Source organism: Macaca fascicularis, chromosome 16 (genome assembly GCF_037993035.2).
Source record: "Macaca fascicularis isolate 582-1 chromosome 16, T2T-MFA8v1.1".
Taxonomy (NCBI): Eukaryota; Metazoa; Chordata; class Mammalia; order Primates; family Cercopithecidae; genus Macaca; species Macaca fascicularis.
Genome location: NC_088390.1, coordinates 46,288,746 through 46,309,391, shown reverse-complemented (window position 1 = coordinate 46,309,391; position 20,646 = coordinate 46,288,746). Strand labels below are relative to the sequence as shown.

General features: G+C 35.6%; 1 protein-coding gene across 4 annotated transcripts in view; it reads left to right on the top strand.

Moving 5' to 3' along the window:
* Window positions 1-20,646, top strand: part of BRIP1 (BRCA1 interacting DNA helicase 1) — a 180,926-nt gene that overhangs the window by 15,583 nt on the left and 144,697 nt on the right. For all 4 annotated transcript variants that reach the window (XM_045375116.3, XM_005583892.5, XM_015438383.4 and 1 more), the window contains 2 exons: window positions 501-628; window positions 2,849-2,968. In XM_045375116.3, coding sequence (XP_045231051.2) covers window positions 501-628; window positions 2,849-2,968 — 248 coding nt within the window. The remainder of the gene's footprint in view (window positions 1-500; window positions 629-2,848; window positions 2,969-20,646) is intronic.

Below are 20,646 nucleotides of genomic sequence, written 5' to 3'. Positions count from 1 at the left end.
GGATAATTAATGTTATTTGGTGATTAAGAGGTCCTTGATGACCTTGAGAAGGAGCTTTCAGGATTATGAGATTAAAAGACAGATTATATGAGCTTGATTCTATAATCAATGTTTTTGGTCTAAAGAACGTGGAGAAACTTAAGAGAAAAGATACGTTGATACTGTAAAGAAAGATTTTTACAGACATGAAATATATTTTCTTCAGAGATCCTTGCAGTTACACATTTTAAATCATGTTATTGGGAGTAGTCTACAAGTACATAAAGCTATTTAAAAAATCAAATTGGACTTTTCCTATTGAAAGCATGTTTCTCAAGATCTTTGATAAAGTAAACTGAATAGTAGAGAAGTGCTTTTTAAACATATTTAAGTTTCATGTTTTAGATTATGGTATGAAATTTCTAGAAATAAACCTTACATCCTGGTTCCAGTTTTCTTCTAGAAAAACTGCCTACGTGTAAGTTACTTATGCTATTTTTTTTTATTACTTCTTATATAAGACTCCCCTGAAAAAACCACTCTGGCTGCAAAGTTATCTGCTAAGAAGCAGGCATCCATATACAGAGATGAAAATGATGATTTTCAAGTAGAGAAGAAAAGAATTCGACCCTTAGAAACTACACAGCAGGTAAACAGAGTTTTTTGGCAGTGAAATAATCCAGTTAGTTACAGCTGAACATGGTAGTCAAGTATCAAGTTTTTAATACACTTGTAGAGATTAGTTGGGTCATGTGACAGCCATAAATTAAATGGTAATTTCTTGTAATTTCGTTTTGTAGAGTTACTTGTCACAAAGGAGTTTGTTATTATAGCAGATTATTCACAGTAACATGTCACTCAAGTGAAACTGCATGGTGTTTCTTATATATGAGGAATTTGATAGTAAAATATTTACTTAAGGCATATCTTAGTGATGTACTACTTTGCACTTTTTAACTCCTCTATTGTTTTTATCTTAAAATAGGATTTTCTTTTGGCTAAAATACCTTTGATATGATTATTAATGTTATGGATGTTTTGGAATTGATAGTTTTAATGTAATGGCAAGATGTATTCTTACTGAAATTTTAAGATTGATACATGATAAAATATGCATATTTCTAAAAATTACTAAAAGGCTTGAATTACCATATATATATTTTTTATTTTATTTTTTTCTTTGAGACAGAGTCTCGCTCTGTTGCTCAGGCCCAATTCTGTTGCTCTGTTGCTCTCGCTCTGTTGTACAGTGGCCCAATCTCGGCTCACTGCAACTCCACCTCCCGGATTCAAGCAATTCTCCTGCCTCAGCCTCCTGAGTAGCTGGGATTACAGGCGTGCACCACCAGGCCCAGCTAATTTTTGTATTTTTAGTAGAGACGGGGTTTCACCATGTTGATCAGGCTGGTCTCAAACTCCTGACCTTGTGATCCACCCACCTCGGCCTCCCAAAGTGCTGGGATTACAGGCATGAGCCACCACGCCTGGCCAAATTACCGGATATTTTAAATGAAATTTGGATGCAGATGAACACAGTATTTTCTCAGATTTCATGGCAGTGAGATAGGAAGGCTGGGATTTTAATAGATTTAGTTACAAATAAAAAAGATAATTATTAGGCTGAATGTAGTGGCTCACGACTGTAATCCTAGCACTTTGGGAGGCTGAGGCGGGAGGATCTCTTGAGTCCAGCAGTTGAGACTAGCCTGGGTGACATAGCAAGACTCCCTTCTCCACAAAAAAAATTTAAAAAAAGAGCTGGGTGTGGTGGCATGAGCCTGTAGTCCCAGCTACTTGGGAGGGAGGATTGCTCAAGCCGAGGAGTTCAAGGCTGTCGTGAGCTAAGGTCATGCAATTATGCTTCAACCTCGGTGACAGAGCAAGACCCTGTCTCTAAAAAATAAATAAATAAAAACATAAAATAAAAAAAATTATTAATTAGGATGTTATTTGTAGGTAAGTAACTGGATACTTTTAATTGAGTATACTCGAGGTTCTTGCATTCTTATGTAGTTTAACTGTTCAACTCACAATCTTTATAAATTTCTATAATTCAGCCTTGTTTTTAGAAATGAATGAACTAGTTTATTTTTATCAAAGTACCAATGGCAAATGAGGTGTGAACCTATAGAGATTTCCCCCCGACAAAATGTGTATATAGAGTTGCATGTCCTCAGGTAGGGCTCAACATAAAACATTTATTCCCTCACTTCATTGGTTCTCATTTCATTTTTGGCAGGAATGAGATTACCAATAGAAATGCTTTTCTCCCCAGTTATAACATTAGTGAATAGATCTTTCACAAGTAGGAAAAAGCATGGATACAGTTTGGAAAGAAAACTTAGTGATATTTATAAAAGAAATTTAGTCAAAGACAACTTGGTTTATCAAATACCTAGGAAGTAACAGTAATAATAGTAATCGAGTAATTTATTCCATCCTGTAGGAAATTATGACTATTTACATTAAAAGTTTTATTATGAGTTCTTTTCAGTATAGAATTATGCTTAAATTTTGATTTATTTTCCAATCAGATATGTGATTGGACTTTGCAATAATACTATATTTGATGTCCATATGATGGGACTGTTTTATGAGAAGTTCATTTTACAATACTCTAATTTTGATACATCACTAATTAAAGATAGTTTGGCTAAGATTCATGAGTCGTTACTATGTTCTATTTCATTTAAGTGTTGTAATTAGGTGCTTATTTGCATTTTTAAAATTTGTTTTATTATTGCCGGTTAGAAATAGTCTTTTTTTGGATGCAGAAAAAAAATACATAGAGCTGTTTTGGCCTTTAAGAACAACTAGCCAGTTAAACTTCTAGTTTACCTTAAACTTCATTTTGGTTCTGTGTTTACAGATTAGAAAACGTCATTGCTTTGGAACGGAAGTACACAATTTGGATGCAAAAGTTGATTCAGGAAAGACTGTAAAACTCAACTCCCCATCGGGAAAGATAAACTCCTTTTCTCCACGGAAAGTATGTATTAATGCCATTGTTTAGTTTTAAAGAAGGAAAATATGGAATTTTCTAAATCAATTTTTGACAAAAGAGGAAGAATAGTATAATACAAAGGACAGTAGAAACCAACTCAGAAGTCCTCAATGCTGTCACATCTGTTACTAATGTGTGGGATGGCAAAGTCTATTCATCTATGCCTCAGTTCCTCATTTATAAAATAAGAGAATTAGACTAGAGAGAGATCTGAAAGTCATTTTTTCTGTTCTGTATTTTAATGTTTGTAAACTCTCCAACTCCTTAAAGTTCTTTCAGGATCCTTAGGGCAACAGTTCTTAAGGAGGAGTCCAGGAAGTTCCAGATATTGAAATTTTTTTAGGGGGTGGTCTGTGAGGTGAAAATTATTTTTGTAATAATATTAAGATGTTGTAGGCCAGGTGTGGTGGCTCACGCCTGTAATCCCAGCGCTTTGGGAGGCCAAGGTGGGTGGATCACTTGAGTTCACGAGTTTGAGACCAGCCTGGGCAACATGGCGAAACCCTGATTCTATAAAAAGTACAAAAATTAGCCAGGTGTTGGGGTGCGCACTTATAGTCCCAGGTACTGGGGAGGCTGAGGTGGGAGGATGGCTTGAGCCCAGGAGGCAAAGGTTGCACTGAGCCAAGCTTGCACCACTGCACTCCAGCCTGGATGACAGAGTGAGACCCCATCTCAAAAAAAAAAAAAAAAAAAAGGAAAAAATGTTATTGCCTTTTAGATTGTCTTGACATTTGTACTGGTGGTGCAAAAGCAAGAATGGGTAAAACTGTTGGTGCCTTAGCAGAGATCAAGGTTTTGGCTCCAACCTTTATATATATATATATTTTATGGTAAATTGAGAGACTTGGGTAAGTAACTTTTTTGTCAAAACCAGTTCCTTTATATGGAAGGAAAAAGAATGTGGGACTGGATTTAATGATACCTTATATCTTTTTTTTTTTTTTTTTTTTTTGAGACGGAGTCTCGCTCTGTCCCCCAGGCTGGAGTGCAGTGGCGGGTCTCGGCTCACTGCAAGCTCCGCCTCCCAGGTTCACGCCCTTCTCCTGCCTCAGCCTCCGGAGTAGCTGGGACTACAGGCGCCTGCCACCACGTCCGGCTAATTTTTTGTATTTTTAGTAGAGACGGGGTTTCACCGTGTTAGCCAGGACGGTGGCTCACAACTGTAATCCCAGCACTTTGGGAGGCCAAGGCGGGCAGATCACAAGGTCAGGAGATACTTTATACCTAATTGAATTCTAGCACCTTTAAATTCTAAGGACGCTTTTCCTGTCTTGCTTTTTATTATATGATACTAGGGAGTACAGTATTGTTTTTAAATAAAAATATTTATTTGAATTCATAAATTAATAGTTTAGTTCTCTTATCCCTGCAAAGGTGTAAGTCTTAGAGTCCTCATGTTTTTCAAATCCGCAGTTGCATTACTTTTGACATATTTTCTTCTATAAATTAAATGATAAATTAGTTTGATGATTTCTGTTTTCCCCTGAATTTGACATTAAACTTTTTAGGTTCTTCAAATTTTTTTAGTTTTTATGAAAATAATTTAGTTTCCACCCAGTGGATTGGAAAATTAGACAGTTGTCTCTTTATTTTTCTATCATTTCTAGTCTCCTGACTTTCTTTTCAAGTCGGAAAATAGTGTCAGTACCTTTTCTTATATGATTAACTTTCTAGTGTCCACTGCTTGATCCCTTTCCTTACAGTTTAGATTCATTTTCTTAATCTGACAATTCATATGTCAAAGATCTAGTGAGGCATCTGCCTCCACGTGGTCAAAATATAGTTAAGAAAAACATTGTTTTTTAGAATAGTATGTTAACATTTTGATATTATTTTGTTCTATCATTCCTAATAATTTTCTCTAGATTTATTTATATTCTGTTCATTTTTTTAGTAAACCCTCACAATAGATAGGGTTGTCTTCAGATACATTCTTATGCTTATACCTGCTTTTTATTTATTCATAAATAAGTGCTAACATTCTTTATGTACTTTAATTAAAGTAATTATATTTGATTTAATGTAGCAGTAGCATATTATTTTAATTCATAACTTGGGCCTGGTGTGTGGAAGACACTTGGGTCCAGCAGAGTGCGCTGTTGACCTTCTTACAAAGTGTTAACACTGGGGTGATCCTTAGGCTGTTTTGTTTTTCCTTTTTCTTCCTCCCATACCCCATTTTTTCTTCCTTCCTACCCTTCTTTCTTTTAATTGACGCTTTTAATTTACTTTTATTTAAAATAGCTATTTAACACAACTGCATATGTATGGTAATACTGATGCTTACTGTGTTATATGCCAGACACTCTTCTAAGCACTTTAGAAATATTAATTCACCTGCAAATACAGGTTCATGTGAGTTGATGCTTATTGTCATGTTCTTTTAACTTTTCTTTGGGTTTGACAGTTTTCAGAATAAAAGAATTTAACTCAGTCTTTATAACAACCCTATCAGGAAGGTATTAATATTTTTCCCAATTATACCTGAGGAAACTGAGGCACAGAGTATTTAAATAACTTGTTCATGTCACAAACCTGGTGAGTAGAAGCTGGATTAAAACCCAGGCAGTCTGACTCTGGAATTGGTCCTCTAAACCACCTCACTATTCTGTTTCTGAATAAACTCTGCCAGATGACTTTTTGATGACAGTTCATTTTTATACTGTTACAGGTCATGTTATATGCATTACCGTGTAGGTAATTTATTCAAGATTCATCCCTCTTCTAGTGTCTCAAGGCCCTGTCTTTTTTCTTTACAATGCTTACTGAAGTTTATAATTATTTATTTATTTGTAGGTTTAACTGTTTTGTTTGCCTCATTACCAGACTGACTATAAGGACAAGTGCAATGTCTCTTTTTTTCAATTTTTTATAACCAGCATCTGGCACAGAGCCTGCACTTAGTAACTACTCGTATTATTTGTTGAATAAATGAATGAAAGAAATGGCCATAGTTAAGTAGATGCATGATTCACCGCTATTTCTTGTAGTTCACAATTTTTACTCAGATCCTTATACCTAAGAGGTTATGACAGTATTGTTAAATACAGGTGACTTAATGCAGATTTAAAAATTGTTTTTGGCCAATCATGGTGGCTTATGCCTGTAATCCCAGCACTTGGGGAGGCTGAGGTAGGCTGATCACTTGAGCCCAGGAGTTTGAGTTCAGCCTGGGCAACATAGTGAGACCCTGTCTCTACAAAAAATACACAAAATTAACTGGGTGTGGTGGCTCATGACTGTGGTCCCAGCTACTCAGTAGGCTGAGGCAGGAGGATTGCTTGAACCCGGGAGGTGGAGGTTACAGTGACCTGTGATCATGCCACTGCATTCCAGCTTGGGTGACAGAGCAAAACCCTGTCTCAAAAAAAAAAAAAAAAGAGTAATAACATTTTTTGAAAAACCTTTAACATTATAAAAACCAATAGAGAATAAAAATTAAAATGTTCTCCCTTATATTAATCCCATCCCCCTTTCTGCTTCCCAGAAGCAAACACCATGAACACTTTCATGAGGATCTTTCTAGATCCTTTTCTATAAATTTATAAGGATATTTTTAATAGTTCTTTTATAGTTTTGTTTGTGCATTTAACTCTCTTGTTTATGGGATTTATTTTCATGCATGTATGAGGTCAGGCTCTAATTGCATATTTTCCCAAATAGTTGATCAGTTGTCCCAGTGTCACTTAATAATTTTTCCTGTTTTGAAGTTTTGCTATTATCATGTACTAGATTGTTATATGTACTTGGATTGGTTCCTGGACTTTTTTTTTCCTCTTTAAATTTTTATTTTTTTTCACAGTGTGTGTGAAAAAATATGTCAAAGAATTCCACTTGGCTTCAAACAGAAAAGCAGTAGACCCTGCCCTAATTCTATTCTTCACCAATTCCCACTATCTGAAGTAAATAATTTTCAATCATTTTTCCTTTTTATTCTGATAGTTTCTGAAGTAGCATGCATATTTTGCTTTTCTCTTGAGTTTTCAGTGTTAGATACTTTCTGTTGTCTTCCTCCTATCCTTTTCTCCTTTCTCATTACTTCTCCCCTTTAGCCTCCCAGCATTTGGCATTTGTATTATTGTAATTCTGTAAATATTTAAAACTGATTACAGTTCTTTCCCCAAACCAGTATTATTTTTTTTTTTTTTTGGTGCTAGTAGTTGTCTTGTCCTTTGGTTAGTTTTCTATGTACCTATAACTATTTATCTCCAAACTCTCTGTTAGAACTTAAAATCTATCCATTTAAAGACATCAAGTCAAGATGTCCATATTTTTAGACTCAATATTTACTGGAAATAATGAAAAATACTCTTTTATATTGAACTAAATTTTATATTTCTAAATAACTTTTTTTCTGAATATAAAAGCATCATCTAAGAAAATTTTAGAACCACCAAAATGTGTACTTAAATTATTAACATTAATCCTGAATTAAACTGTCTCCTCAGTATCAACCCGATATTTTGCCTGCTGTCTATTCTTAAGTGCACACACGTGCGTGCACATACACATGCAATGTTATCTATTGCTGTAACAAACCAACCATTTATTTAGCTTACTGTTGTGGGGGTCAGCAATTTAGGCTGGGCTCAGCTGGGCATTTCTTCTGCTGATCTCAGGTGGCCTACTCATGCGTCTGTGGTCAACTGCAGGTCAGCTGTTAAGTCAGCAAGGCCGCCCTGCTTCAGGGAGTTGACTGGTAGTCAGCTGGGACCATGAGGTGGGTCTGTCTCATCATCTAGCAGGCTAATTCTGGTTTATGTATGTGGTGGCCTCAGGGTTCCAAGAGCAGCAAGAGAACAAGCCCCAGTGTGCAAATGCCTTTTGAGTCTCTGTTTGTGTCAGGTTTGCTAATGTTCCAGTCACCAAAAGCAAATCACATGACCCAATCCAGACTCAAGTGGTAAAGCTCACATCTTGGTGGAAAGAGCTACAAAGTAACCTTGAAAGGGGGCTTATATACAAAGATAAGTAGAATTTGTTGCCATTTTTGTTATGTAGTATATGTTGCCATATTTGTTACATAGTAGTATATATGTTATGTAGTATATATATTACAAGTATATATATATTTGTTATGTAGTAAACATTTCCACCATAGAGAACACTGCTATGTTTTCTACAAGCTGGCAAAAAAATCGTAATTATTGGGCTGAGTGCAGTGGCTCACTCCTATAATCAGGTGTTGTACAGGGCTCAACCCCTGTAAAGGGGTTGATACTGTAGTATATATTACATATATTTGTTATGTAGTATATATTACATATATTACACATATATTACATGTATACTCCCCACACACAAAATTAAGATTGTAGTGTATAGCTTTTATTTTTCACCTAATGTATCACAGTCATAGTAAAATTTAGCAGGTCTATTTTGTTGGATACTTTTTTGTTGTAATCTTTTTTCCTCTGCCAGTGGTTGGCAAACTATGACCTATGGGCGGAATACAGCCTGCTGCTGTTTTTATAAATAAAGTTTTTTTGAACGCATTTTACATTTGTTTATACATATTGTCTGTGGAACTTTTGTGTTATAATAGTAAAGTTGAGTAGTTGTGATAGAGACCATATGGCTCACAAAACCTAAAATATTTACTCTCTGTCCCTCTATTTATTTATTTTTCTTTTCTTTCTTTTTATGTTCAGCCAGCAGGAAAATCTCTGACCTTTTAGAGAAAAAGTTTGCCAACCCCTGTTCAATACTCTTAATCTTGGTTAAGTTAGGCCAGAGGTTAGTGGAGTTAGTGTGAATCTCTTGCCTTGTCTGCAAATTTACCTAGGGGTAGGATGATAGAATGGATGACTAATTGCTTGAGTGTTTCCTTCAGCTCCAATAATTATGGCTTTTTTTTTTTTTTTTTTTTTTGAGGTGGAGTCCTGCTCTGTTACCCAGGCTGGAGTGTAGTGGTGCAATCTTGGCTCACTGCAACCTCCACCTCCTGGGTTCAAGCAATTCTCCTGCCTCAGCCTCTCGAGTAGCTGGGATTACAGGTGCCTGCCACCATGCCTGTCTAATTTCTTTTTATTTTTAGTAGAGACGGGGTTTCGCCTTGTTGGCCAGGCGTGTTTCAAACTCCTGACCTCAAATGATCCGCCCGCCTCAGCCTCCCAAAGTGCTGGGATTACAGGAGTGAGCCACTGCGCCGGGTCCAATAATTATAATTTTTTGAGAGCTTGGAGAAAACAGTAGTGTTCTCTATGGTGGAAATGTTTAACGCTCAAAACTTTCAAATCTTCCTTATCATATTGAGTGAACTTGGTGAATATTTCAGAGAAAGTTGACAAAATTCAGCCATTCCTCTAAGTTTTCTTGATGTGTAGATACATTAATGAAATAAATACGTATAGCAACCCAGTCGACATGAGTGTAGCTATTCAGTGGTAATAGTATCTACAATTGTCATGTAGAACGTTTTCATTCATGGATACTGGGTGTGGAAAGATAACTTTACCTTTGAAAACTACTTCGTTAATTGACCAACTGTCTGCCCAGTAAATTTATCTTTTGGTTATTTTAGCTTTTTAAAGGTTTGACTGTCACAACATTATAGAGAAATTGGAAGTACAATACAAACATCTTTTTTTATTGAGCCGTTTGAGAGTATGTTGTTGCCCTGATGTTCCCTCACCCTGAAATACTTTAGTGTCTATGTCTTATAAGCAAAGGCATTCTTATACATAATCACAATATAACCAATAAGAATCAGGAGGTTAAAAAATTGATTCAGTGTTGCCATCTAATACTCAGAACCGGTTTAAATTTTAGCAGTTGTCTTAATAATGCTTTTATTTTTTATTTTTATTTTTATTTTTTTTTTGAGACGGAGTCTCGCTTTGTCGCCCAGGCTGGAGTGCAGTGGCCGGATCTCAGCTCACTGCAAGCTCCGCCTCCCGGGTTTACGCCATTCTCCTGCCTCAGCCTCCCGAGTAGCTGGGACTACAGGCGCCCACCACCTCGCCCGGCTAGTTTTTTGTATTTTTTAGTAGAGACGGGGTTTCACCATATTAGCCAGGATGGTCTCGATCTCCTGACCTCGTGATCCGCCCGTCTCGGCCTCCCAAAGTGCTGGGATTACAGGCTTGAGCCACCGCGCCCGGCCAATAATGCTTTTATAAAAGCAAAAGAATCCAGTTAGAACCATGCATTGCATTTAGTTATCACTTTAGTAAATTCTTCAGTCTGGAACACTTCCTCAGTCTTTCCTTTACTGTCATGATTTTGACACTTCAGAATATTACAGCTTAGTTAGAATGTCTCTTAATTTGGATTTTCTCCTCATAAGACTGAGGTTATTTATCTTCAGCAGGAATCTGACAGAAGTGATGCCTTCTTCTCATTGCATCTTATGAGGTGGCACACAGTTTCATTTTCTCTCATTATTAATGATTGATAACTTGATTAATATGATATCTGCTAGGTAAAAAATATAACTTTATAGTTATCTTTTTGCCTTTATAAAAGAGGACTTTATGGGGAAGAACTCTGAAATTATATAAATGACATGTCCTTATAAAACATTCAATTTACTCATTTATATCTTTATGGACTTATGATTTTCCATTTTATTCAGTGGGTTATAATTATTATAAGATTTGTTTTGGTACTCAAATGGGAAGCCAGTTAAGTTGATTGTGTCTTTCTGACATATATCAATCATTCTTGGAACACTTCCTTATTTTTTGGCACAAGATAGTGTTCCAGGCTCACCTTATATTTTCCCTGCCCTAGTCTTGGATTCAGCCATTTCTCCGAGGAACCCTGGTTCCATTTAGTGAAAAATAACATTTAAACGCTGTATTCTGGGAGTTAGCTTTGCTCATTGCTTTTGGAGTTGCTGCTCCAGGCCTTTTCAGCAGACAGCTAGAGAATATACACAATACATACACAAACCCAGACTCATAGACATATACATTTATATATTTTTTCTGTATCTGTCTGTACACTGAAAATTATGAGTGTTTATACCAATACATCCAGTTCCATTCCAGTACCAGAGGGCCCATTCTAATTTTCTTCCTTTCTGTATGTTCAACTGAAAAATCTTGTTTCTGATTCCTCTGAAAGTTAAATGCAGAATTACCATATGATCCAGAAATAACATTTCTAGGCAAATATCCAAAAGAATTGAAAGCAAGTACTCAGATACTTGTACACCAATGTTCATAGGAGTGTTACTAACAATAGCAAAAAGGTGGAAACAACCAAAATGTCCACTGATAAATAAACGAATAAACAAAATGTGGTATATACATACAATGGAATATTATTGAGCCTTAAAAATGAAGGAAATTCTGACATGTACTACAACATAGATGAAACTTGAAGACATTATATGAAATAAAATGAGCCAGTCATAAAGGGACAGATATTGTATGATTCCACTTATAATTTCATTTTCCAGTTATTCGTTACTATTGTAGAAATAGAATTCATTTTTGTATGTTTACCCTGTAACCTGCGACTTGCTAAATTACTTATTGGTTCTAGCTGATACTTTTGAAGTTTCTTCAGGACTTTCTAGGTACACAAAGTTGTATGTTTCATTCTGTGGAAAATACTATTTTACTTCTTCCTTTATGGTGTTTACCTTTCATGCAGTACAAGGCTGAATTAGAGTGATGAGAATGGATACCCTTGCCTTGTTCACAACCTTGTGGTGGAAAACATTCTGGTCCCTCACTGTTCTGTATGAAATTCGTGCTAGGTGTTCTGTGTATGCCTTTTTGTCAGGCTAAAGAAGTTTCCTTCTATCGCTAGTTGGCTGAACATTTTTATAATGAGTAGATGTTGGATTTTATATTTAAAATTTTACTGCATTCCTTGGTAGGATTATATGTTTTTTCTCCCATATCCTGTTGATATGGTAAATTACATTGATTAGTTTTTTAATGTTGGCCTGACTGTAAATTAGTGTAATAAAACCTGCTTGGTCATAGTGTAGGCCTCATTTTTTACAGTTGTTAGGTTTGATTTGCTAAATTTTGTTAAGGATTCTTTGCATCTATGTTCATAAGAATATTGGTCTATAGTTTTTTGTAATGTCTTTATCTGGCTTTGATATCAAGGTAATGTTGGCTTTATAAAATAAGTTGGGAAGTATTGGTATTACTTCTTCCTTAAATTTTTGATAGAATTCACCAGGGAAGCCATCTTGCCCTTATATGTTATTTTTGGGAAGATTTTTACTTTTAAATTTAATTTTTAAAATGAATATAGTACTATTCACATTTTCTGTTTCTGAGTCAGTTTTAGTAATTAGTATCTTTCAATAAATTTGTCCATTCAAGTTTTTGAATTTATTGGCATAATGTTCAAAATATTCTCTTATTTCTTTAAATGTCTGTAGGATTTGCAGTGATATGCCCTCTTTCATGTCTGATATTCATAATTTGTGTCTATCTCCTTTTTTTTTTTTGCTCAATCTAGAATTCATTTTGCTCAATCTATAATAGGTAGTAGAGGTTTATCCATTTTATTGATCTTTTAAAAAGTTTTTGTTGACTTTCTGTTTTTTCCATTTTCTATTTTATTGGTTTCTGCTTTTTTTTTTTTTTTTAATTGCCATTATTTTACTTTCTTTGGATGTAATTTGCTCTTCTGCTAGCTTCATAAGATTGAAACTTGGCCAGGCATGGTGGCTCACCTCTGTAATCCCAGCACTTTGGGAGGCTGAGGCGGGTATATCACCTGAGGCCAGGAGTTCGAGACCAGGCTGGCCAACATGGCAAAACCCTGTCTCTATTAAAAATACAATTAGCCAGGCGTGGTCATGGGCACCTGTAATCCCAGCTGCTTGGGAGGCTCAGGCAGCAGAATTGCTTAAACCTGGGAGGCGGAGCCTGCAGTGAGCCGAGATCGTGCCATTGCACTCAAACCTGGGCAACAAGAGCGAAACTCCATCTCAAAAAAAAAGAAAAAAGAAAAAAAGAAGATTGAAACTTAAATAGCTGATAACTGATTTTGGACCTTTTTTTTTTTCCTAAATAAAACACCGGTGAAAGCTATACATTTCCCTCTAAGCACTTCTTTATCTGTATCCCACACATTTTGATGTAGTTACATTTTTTTCTGATTTCCCTTGTGATTTTTTCTCTGACCCAAGATTTATTTAGAAGTCTAGATAAACACTAACTAGGTGTTTTTTTCCTAGATCTTTTTCTCTTATTGAGTTCTAATTTATTTTTGTGTGGTTAGAGAATAGAATCTATGATTTCAATTCTTTTAAATTTGATGATCTGTCTTGGCAAATGCTCTGTGAGTTTTTGGAAAGTATGGGTATTCATTTATAAAAATCAGTTAGGTCAGGTTTGTTGATTATCTTGCTAAGATCTGTATCCTTGCTGATTTTTTTTTTTTTTTTGGTCTACTTATAACTGAATTAGAGAATATGATAAGGGTCCTATAATTGTGGGATTTGCCTTTTCTTTCAATTCTACCAGTTTTTGCTTCATGGGTTTTCATGCTCTGTTATTAGCTGTATACACACTTGAGATTATTATGTCTTCTTGATGTATTAACCCATCTGTCATTATGAAATATCTTTGTTCTGAGATCCATTTTGGCTAACATTGATATAGCCACTCCAGCTTTCTTAGGATTAATATTTCCATAGTATATATTTTTCATCCTTTTATTTTTAACCTATTTGTGTCTTTAGATTTAAGATAGGTTTCTTATAAATAATTGTCTTCTTTATTTATCTAATCTGACAACCTCTTCTTTTTAATTGGAACACTTATACTATTTACATTCAGTATAATTATCACTGTGGTTACTATTTGTTTTTTGTTTATTCCAACTTTTCTTTATTCCCCTTTTCTGTCTTCTTTGAATTAATTAAACATGTTTTAGGATTCTCTTTTACCTTCACCGTTGTCTTCTTAAGTATACCTCTTATTTTTATTTTTGGGAGTTGCTTCATACTTTGCATCTTAAACTTACCACAGTGTACCTTCAAATAATATTTCAACTCACAAATAATGTGTAGGAACCTTCTGCCAATACACTTCCATGTCCACTCTCCCATGTTTTGTGCCATTTTTGTCAAATATTTTACTTCTACATTTATCATAGCCCTCACAGTGTTTTGTTATTTTTGCTTTAAATCATCAGCTATGTACATATTTACAAATGAAGAAAATAATTTCTTCCTTAACCCTCCAGTTTTTCACTTCTAGTGCCCTTCATTGTGTAGGTCCAAGTTTCTATATTATGTAACTTTTCTATTAGCTTGTAGAGCTTTATTTAACATTTGCATTGCAAAGATTTTTTTCAGATTTTTTCTTACCTTCATGTTTTTAACGGTAAAATATATATAACATAAAATTTACCATTTAACTGTTTTTAAGTGTAAATTCGGTGGTATTATGCATATTCATATACTGTTATCCAGTGCCAGAACCTTTTCATCTTTCCAAACTGAAACACCATACCCATGAAACAATATCTCTGTATTTCCCTATTGTCCAGTCCCTGGAAAAATGCCATTCTCCTTTCTGTCTCTATGAATTTGACTACTCTAGGTACCTCATGTAAGTGGAATCATACAATATTTGTCCTTTTGTGTCTGGCTTTTTTAAAACTTAGCATAATGTTTTCAAGGTTCATCTACCATGTAGTATGTGTCAGAATTTTATTTCTTTTTATGGCTGAATAATATTCCATCATATGGATATACCACATTTCGTTTGTCCATTCATCTGCCAGTGGACATGTGGATTGTTTCCATCTTTTTGGTATTTTGAATAATGCTGCTGTGAACATTGTTGTACATATCTGTTCGAGTCCCTGTTTTCAGTTCCTTTGGGTATACACCTTAGAGTGGAATTTCTGGACCATATGGTAATTCTATATATAATTTTTTGAGGAACTGCCAAGCTGTTTTTCACAGTGGCTGTGCCATTTTAAAGTTCCATCAGCAATGCACAAGGGTTCCAATTTCTCCAGATCTTTGCCAACCTCATTATCTGTTTTGTTGTACTTTTTAAAAGAATAGCCATTTTTGTGGGTATGAAATGGTGTCTTGTGTTTTTGATTTGCATTTCCCTAATGATTACTGATGTTGAGCATCTTTTCTTCTGCTTATTGGCCATTTGTGTATTTTCTTTGGAGAAATGTCTATTCAAGTCCTTTGCCCTTTATCGAAATAGGGCCTCACTCTGTCGCTCAGGCTGGAGTGCAGTGGCACTATCTCAGCTCACTGCAACCTCTGCCTCCCAGGATCAAGCAGTCCTCCCACCTCAGCCTCCCGAATAGCTGGGATTACAGGTGCATGCCACCATGCCTGGCTAATTTTTTGTATTTTTAGTAGAGACCAGGTTTCTCCATATTGGCCAGGCTGGTCTTGAGCTCCTGGTCTCAAGTGATCCGCCTGCCTCGCCTTTCAAAGTGCTGAGATTACAGGCGTGAGCCACCACTCCCGGCCCCATTTTTTTTTTAATTTAATTTTTATTTTAAAAAGTTAAGGGATACATGTGCAGGTGTGTTATATAGGTAAACTTGTGTGGTAGGGGTTTATTGTACAGATTATTTTGTCACCCAGGTATTAAGCCTACTACCTATTAGTTATTTTTCTGATCCTCTCCCTCCTCCCACTGATAGCCCCATTGTGTGTTGTTCCCCTCTATGTGTCCATGTGTTCTCATGATTTAGCTCCTACTTATAAGTGAGAACATGTGGTATTTGGTTTTCTGTTCCTGCATTAGTTTGCTAAGGATAATGGTCTCCAGCTCCATCTATGTTTCTGCAAAGGACGCAACCTCATTTTTTTTTTCTTTTTATTATTATTATTATTATTATTATTATTATTATTATACTTTAAGTTCTAGGGTACATGTGCATAACGTGCAGGTTTGTTACATATGTATACTTGTGCCATGTTGGTGTGCTGCACCCATCAACTCGTCAGCACCCATCAACTGGTCATTTACATCAGGTATAACTCCCAATGCAATCCCTCCCCCCTCCCCCCTCCCCATGATAGGCCCTGGTGTGTGATGTTCCCCTTCCCGAGTCCAAGTGATCTCATTGTTCAGTTCCCACCTATGAGTGAGAACATGCGGTGTTTGGTTTTCTGTTCTTGTGATAGTTTGCTAAGAATGATGGTTTCCAGCTGCATCCATGTCCCTACAAAGGACACAAACTCATCCTTTTTTATGGCTGCATAGTATTCCATGGTGTATATGTGCCACATTTTCTTAATCCAGTCTGTCACTGATGGACATTTGGGCAACCTCATTTTTTAAATGGCTGCATAGTATTCCACAGGTATATGTACCACATTTTTAAAATCTAGTCTACCATTGATTGGCATTTAGGTTGAATCCATGTCTTTGCTATTGTGAATAGTGCTGCAATGAACATACTTGTGCATGTGTCTTTATAATAGAACAATTTATATTTCTTTGGGTATATGCCCAGTAATGGGATTGCTGGGTCAAATGATGTTTCTGTTTTTAGGTCTTTGAAGAATTGCCACACTGTCTTCCACAATGGTTGAACTAATTTACATTCTTACCAATAGCGCACAAGTGTTCCTTTTTCTCTGCAACCTCACCAGCATCATTTTTTTTTTTTTTTGACTTTTTAATAATAGCCATTCTCACTGGTGTGAGATGGTATCTCATTGTGGTGGTTTTGATTTGCATTTCTCTAATGATCACTAATGTTAGCTTTTTTTCCATAGGATTGTTGGCTGCATATATATCTTCTTTTGAAAAGTGTCCATTCATGTCCTTTGCCCACTTTTTAATGAGGTTGTTCGTTTTTCTTCTGTAAATTTAAGTTCCTTATAGATGCTGGATATTAGACCTTTGTCAGATGCATAGTTCACAAAAATTTTCTCCCATTCTGTAGGTTGTCTGTTTACTCTGTTGATAGTTTCCTTTGCTGTGCATTAACTCTTTAGTTTTATTAGGTTCCATTTGTCAATTTTTGCTTTTGTTGCAATTGCTTTTGATGTCTTCATCATGAAATCTTTGCCTATTCCTATGCCCAGAATAGTATTGCCTCGGTTGTCTTCCAGGGTTTTTATAGTTTTTGTTTTACATTGAAGTCTTTAATCTGTCTTAAGTTAATTTTTGAATATGGTGTAAGGAAGGGGTTCAGTTTCAATCTTCTACGTATGCCTACCCAGTTATCCCAGCACCATTTACTGAATAAGGAATCCTTTCCCCATTGCTTGTTTTTGGTAGGTTTGTCGAAGATCAGATAGTTGTAGGTGTGACCTTATTTCTGGGCTCTCTATTCTGTTTCCTTGGTCTATGTGTCTGTTTTTGTACGAGTACCATGATGTTTTGATTACTATAACCATGTAATATAGTTAGAAGTTGGGTAGTGTGATGCCTCCTCCAGCTTTTTTCTTTTTGCTTAGGGTTGCCTTGGCTTTTTTGGGCTCTTTTTTGGTTCCATATGAGTTTTAAAATAGTTTTTTTTTAGTTCTCTGAAGAATGTCCGTGGTAGTTTAATAGGAATAGCATTGAATTTGTAAATTGCTTTGGGCGGTATGACCTTTTTAATGATATTGATTATTCCTATCCATGAGCATGGAATGATTTTTCATTTGTTTGTAAGAAATCTCTGATTTCTTTAAGTAGCGCTTGGTAGTTCCCTTTGTAGAGAGATCTTTCACGTACCTGGTTAGCTGTATTCCTAGTTATTTTATTTATTTTTTATTTTTGGTGGCAGTTGTGAATGGGATTGTGTTCCTGATTTGGCTCTCAGTTTGACTGTTGATGGTGAATTGGAATGTTAGTAATTTTTGCACATTGATTTAGCATCCTGACAAGTTGTTTATCAGCTTAAGGAGCTTTTGGGCTGAGACTATCAGGTTTTCTAGATATAGGATCATGTCATCTGCAAACAGGGATAGTTTGACTTCCTCTCTTACTATTTGGATGGCCTTTATTTCTTTCTCTTGTCAGATTGCCCTGGCCAGGACTTCCAATACTATGTTTAATAGGAGTGGTGAGAGAGGGCTTCCTTTTCTTGTGCTGGTTTTCAAGGGAAGTGCTTCTAGCTTTTGCTCATTCAGTATGATGTTGCCTTTGTCCATTTTGGAATTGGATTGTTTTTGTTGTTGTTGAGTTGTGGAAGTTCTTTATGTATTCCAGATACTAATACTTTATCAGATACATGATTTGTAAATATTTTCTCCCATTTGGTATGTTGCCTTTTTACTCTTGATGGTGGTCTATAATACATAAGTGTTTTTAATTTTCATGAAGTCAAATTTATCTATTTTTTATTGCCAGTGCCTTTGGAAAAGTTTTATGATTTTAGCTTTTATATTTAAGATTTTGATCCATTTAGAGTTAATTTTTGCATATGTTATAATGGTACAACTTCATTGTTTGTGTGTAGATATCCAGGTTTCCCTGCACCATTTGTTGAAAAAAACAATGTTCTTTTCCCATTGAATGACCTTTTTCCTTTGAAATGTTCAATGTTCCCATTGAAATGAAAATGTTCTTTTCCCAATTGAATGGTCTTGATAGGCTGGCTGAAAATTATTTGACCATATATGTGGGTATTGGCTTCTGGAATTTCTATTCTATTCCGTTGGTCTATTTTCTGTTTTTATGCCAGTACCATGCTGTTTTGCTTACTGTAGCTTTGTAGTAAGTTTAGAAATCAGGAAATGTGAGACCTCCAGTTTTGTTCTTTTTCAAGGTTATTGTGGTTATTCAGGGTTCCTTGAGAATCCATGTGAATTTTAGGATGGATTTTTCTATTTCTGCAGGAAACTTCATTGGGTTATTGATAGGGACCGTTGCTTTGTTTTGAAACACATTTTCACTGGGTATTGAATTTTAGGTTGACATTTTCTTTCTTTCAGCACTTAGAAGATATTTTTTGCCCTTGGCTTGTCTTACATAGTTTCTATAGCGTAATCTGTGGCTGCTTTAAAAAGTCTATCTTAGACTGGGCGCAGTGGCTCATGCCTGTAATCCCAGCACTTTGGGAGGCTGAGGCGGGTGGATCGCCTGAGGCCAGGAGTTTGAGACCAGCCTGGCCAACATGATGAAACCCTGTGTCTACTAAAAATATAAAAATTAGCCAGGCACGGTGGCACATGCCTGTAATCTCAGCTACTCAGGAGGCTGAGGCAGGAGAATCGCTTGAACCCAGGAGGTGGAGGTTGTAGTGAGCTGAGATCACTCTGGACAAAAAGAGCAAAATTCCGTCTCAAAAAAAAAAAAAATTCTATCTTTATCTCTGCTTTCAGCAATTCAACTAAGGTGTGTATGTGTTTATTGTGTGCTTGGGGCTCATTGAGCTTTTTGGATCTGTGGTTTTATAGTTTTCATCAAATTATGAAAAATTTGTTTCATGAAAAAAATGTTTTTTTAAGTACTGATTTTTTCTCTTTCAGACTTCAATTATGTGTATATTAGACAGCTTGATATTATACCTCACTGACTATATGTTCATTTTTTAAGCTACTTTTTCTTTTTTGTGCTTCATTTTGTCTATCTTCTATCACTGATTTGTCAAGCTCCTTGATCTCTTCTTCTGCTGTTTTTAATTTGGTGTTAATCTTACTAGTGGATTTTTTTTTTCAGTTATTGTGTTTTCATCTGTAGAAGTAAAGTAATGTAGTTATCACCTCATTGTTTCCTCTCTGAGATCACAATTCAGTGTCTGAAAACTATTGTTTCATGTATCTTGTTCAATTTGTTAGTAGTTTATGGTGCAAGGATAAGATTTCTGTTTTTTCTTATGGCTAAAAGCAGAAGTCCATACATTCATATTTTTAAGGACATTTATTGTTTCTTTAAATGTTGGCCTTTTGGAAAACTTAAACAAATATATGCATTGTTCTAAGTGAAAACTACTATAAGCCAGATGTTGCATTACTTGTGCAAGGTTAGTGTTTCATTCAGTAGATAATTGATATTGACAACAGCATTGGAAACATGTATGAATCTTTTAAAGATAGGTGCTTTTGAAGTTTAGTGAAGTAGGCACACATCAGGGCAGTAAAAATGTCAGATTCTCCTTGTTACTCTGTGAATCTGGAGTAGGAGAAGCAGTCACCATCCAGGGGTACTTCGTGATCTTTGTTGATGATCTCCTATTTTGACCATAGTTCCTCAGCCTTCTTGAAACTTACGACCTAATTTAGCCATTAATTCAACAACACCACTACACATTGGACTTTGTTGTCATTTGGAACCCTCCCACCTTTAAACTGAAAACTTGTTGGTCCCCATATTAGTCATACAGTGCCTTTTCTTTTTTAAACACAAACTTTTCTCCATTCACATCCCACTGCACATTTACATGTCACTGGATGTTTGTCGATTATTTTCCTCCTTTTTATTGATTTCTTTTCCTTAGCTATAACCATGTTATGTTTTCTCCTGTCCTTCCACAAGGAAATCTTGTCTCAGCTCTTTCCTTAATCTAATATTCTGAACAATAGTAGATGTGAGAGCAGTCTGTTTTTCTATTCAGTCATCTCATTAACCTATGTGATTGATTTGACTGGCCTTACTGGATAGTCCGTCAGTTCCCTTTCTTCCTTGGCACTTTTTGGTGCATTTTTCCCGGAAGGCACATACTGGATCTATTAGTAAGAGGAAAGTCTTATCAAATTGAGTAAAATGATTCTGCAAGCCCTGAAAAACTAGTTACTTCTCCTTTTGGTAGTA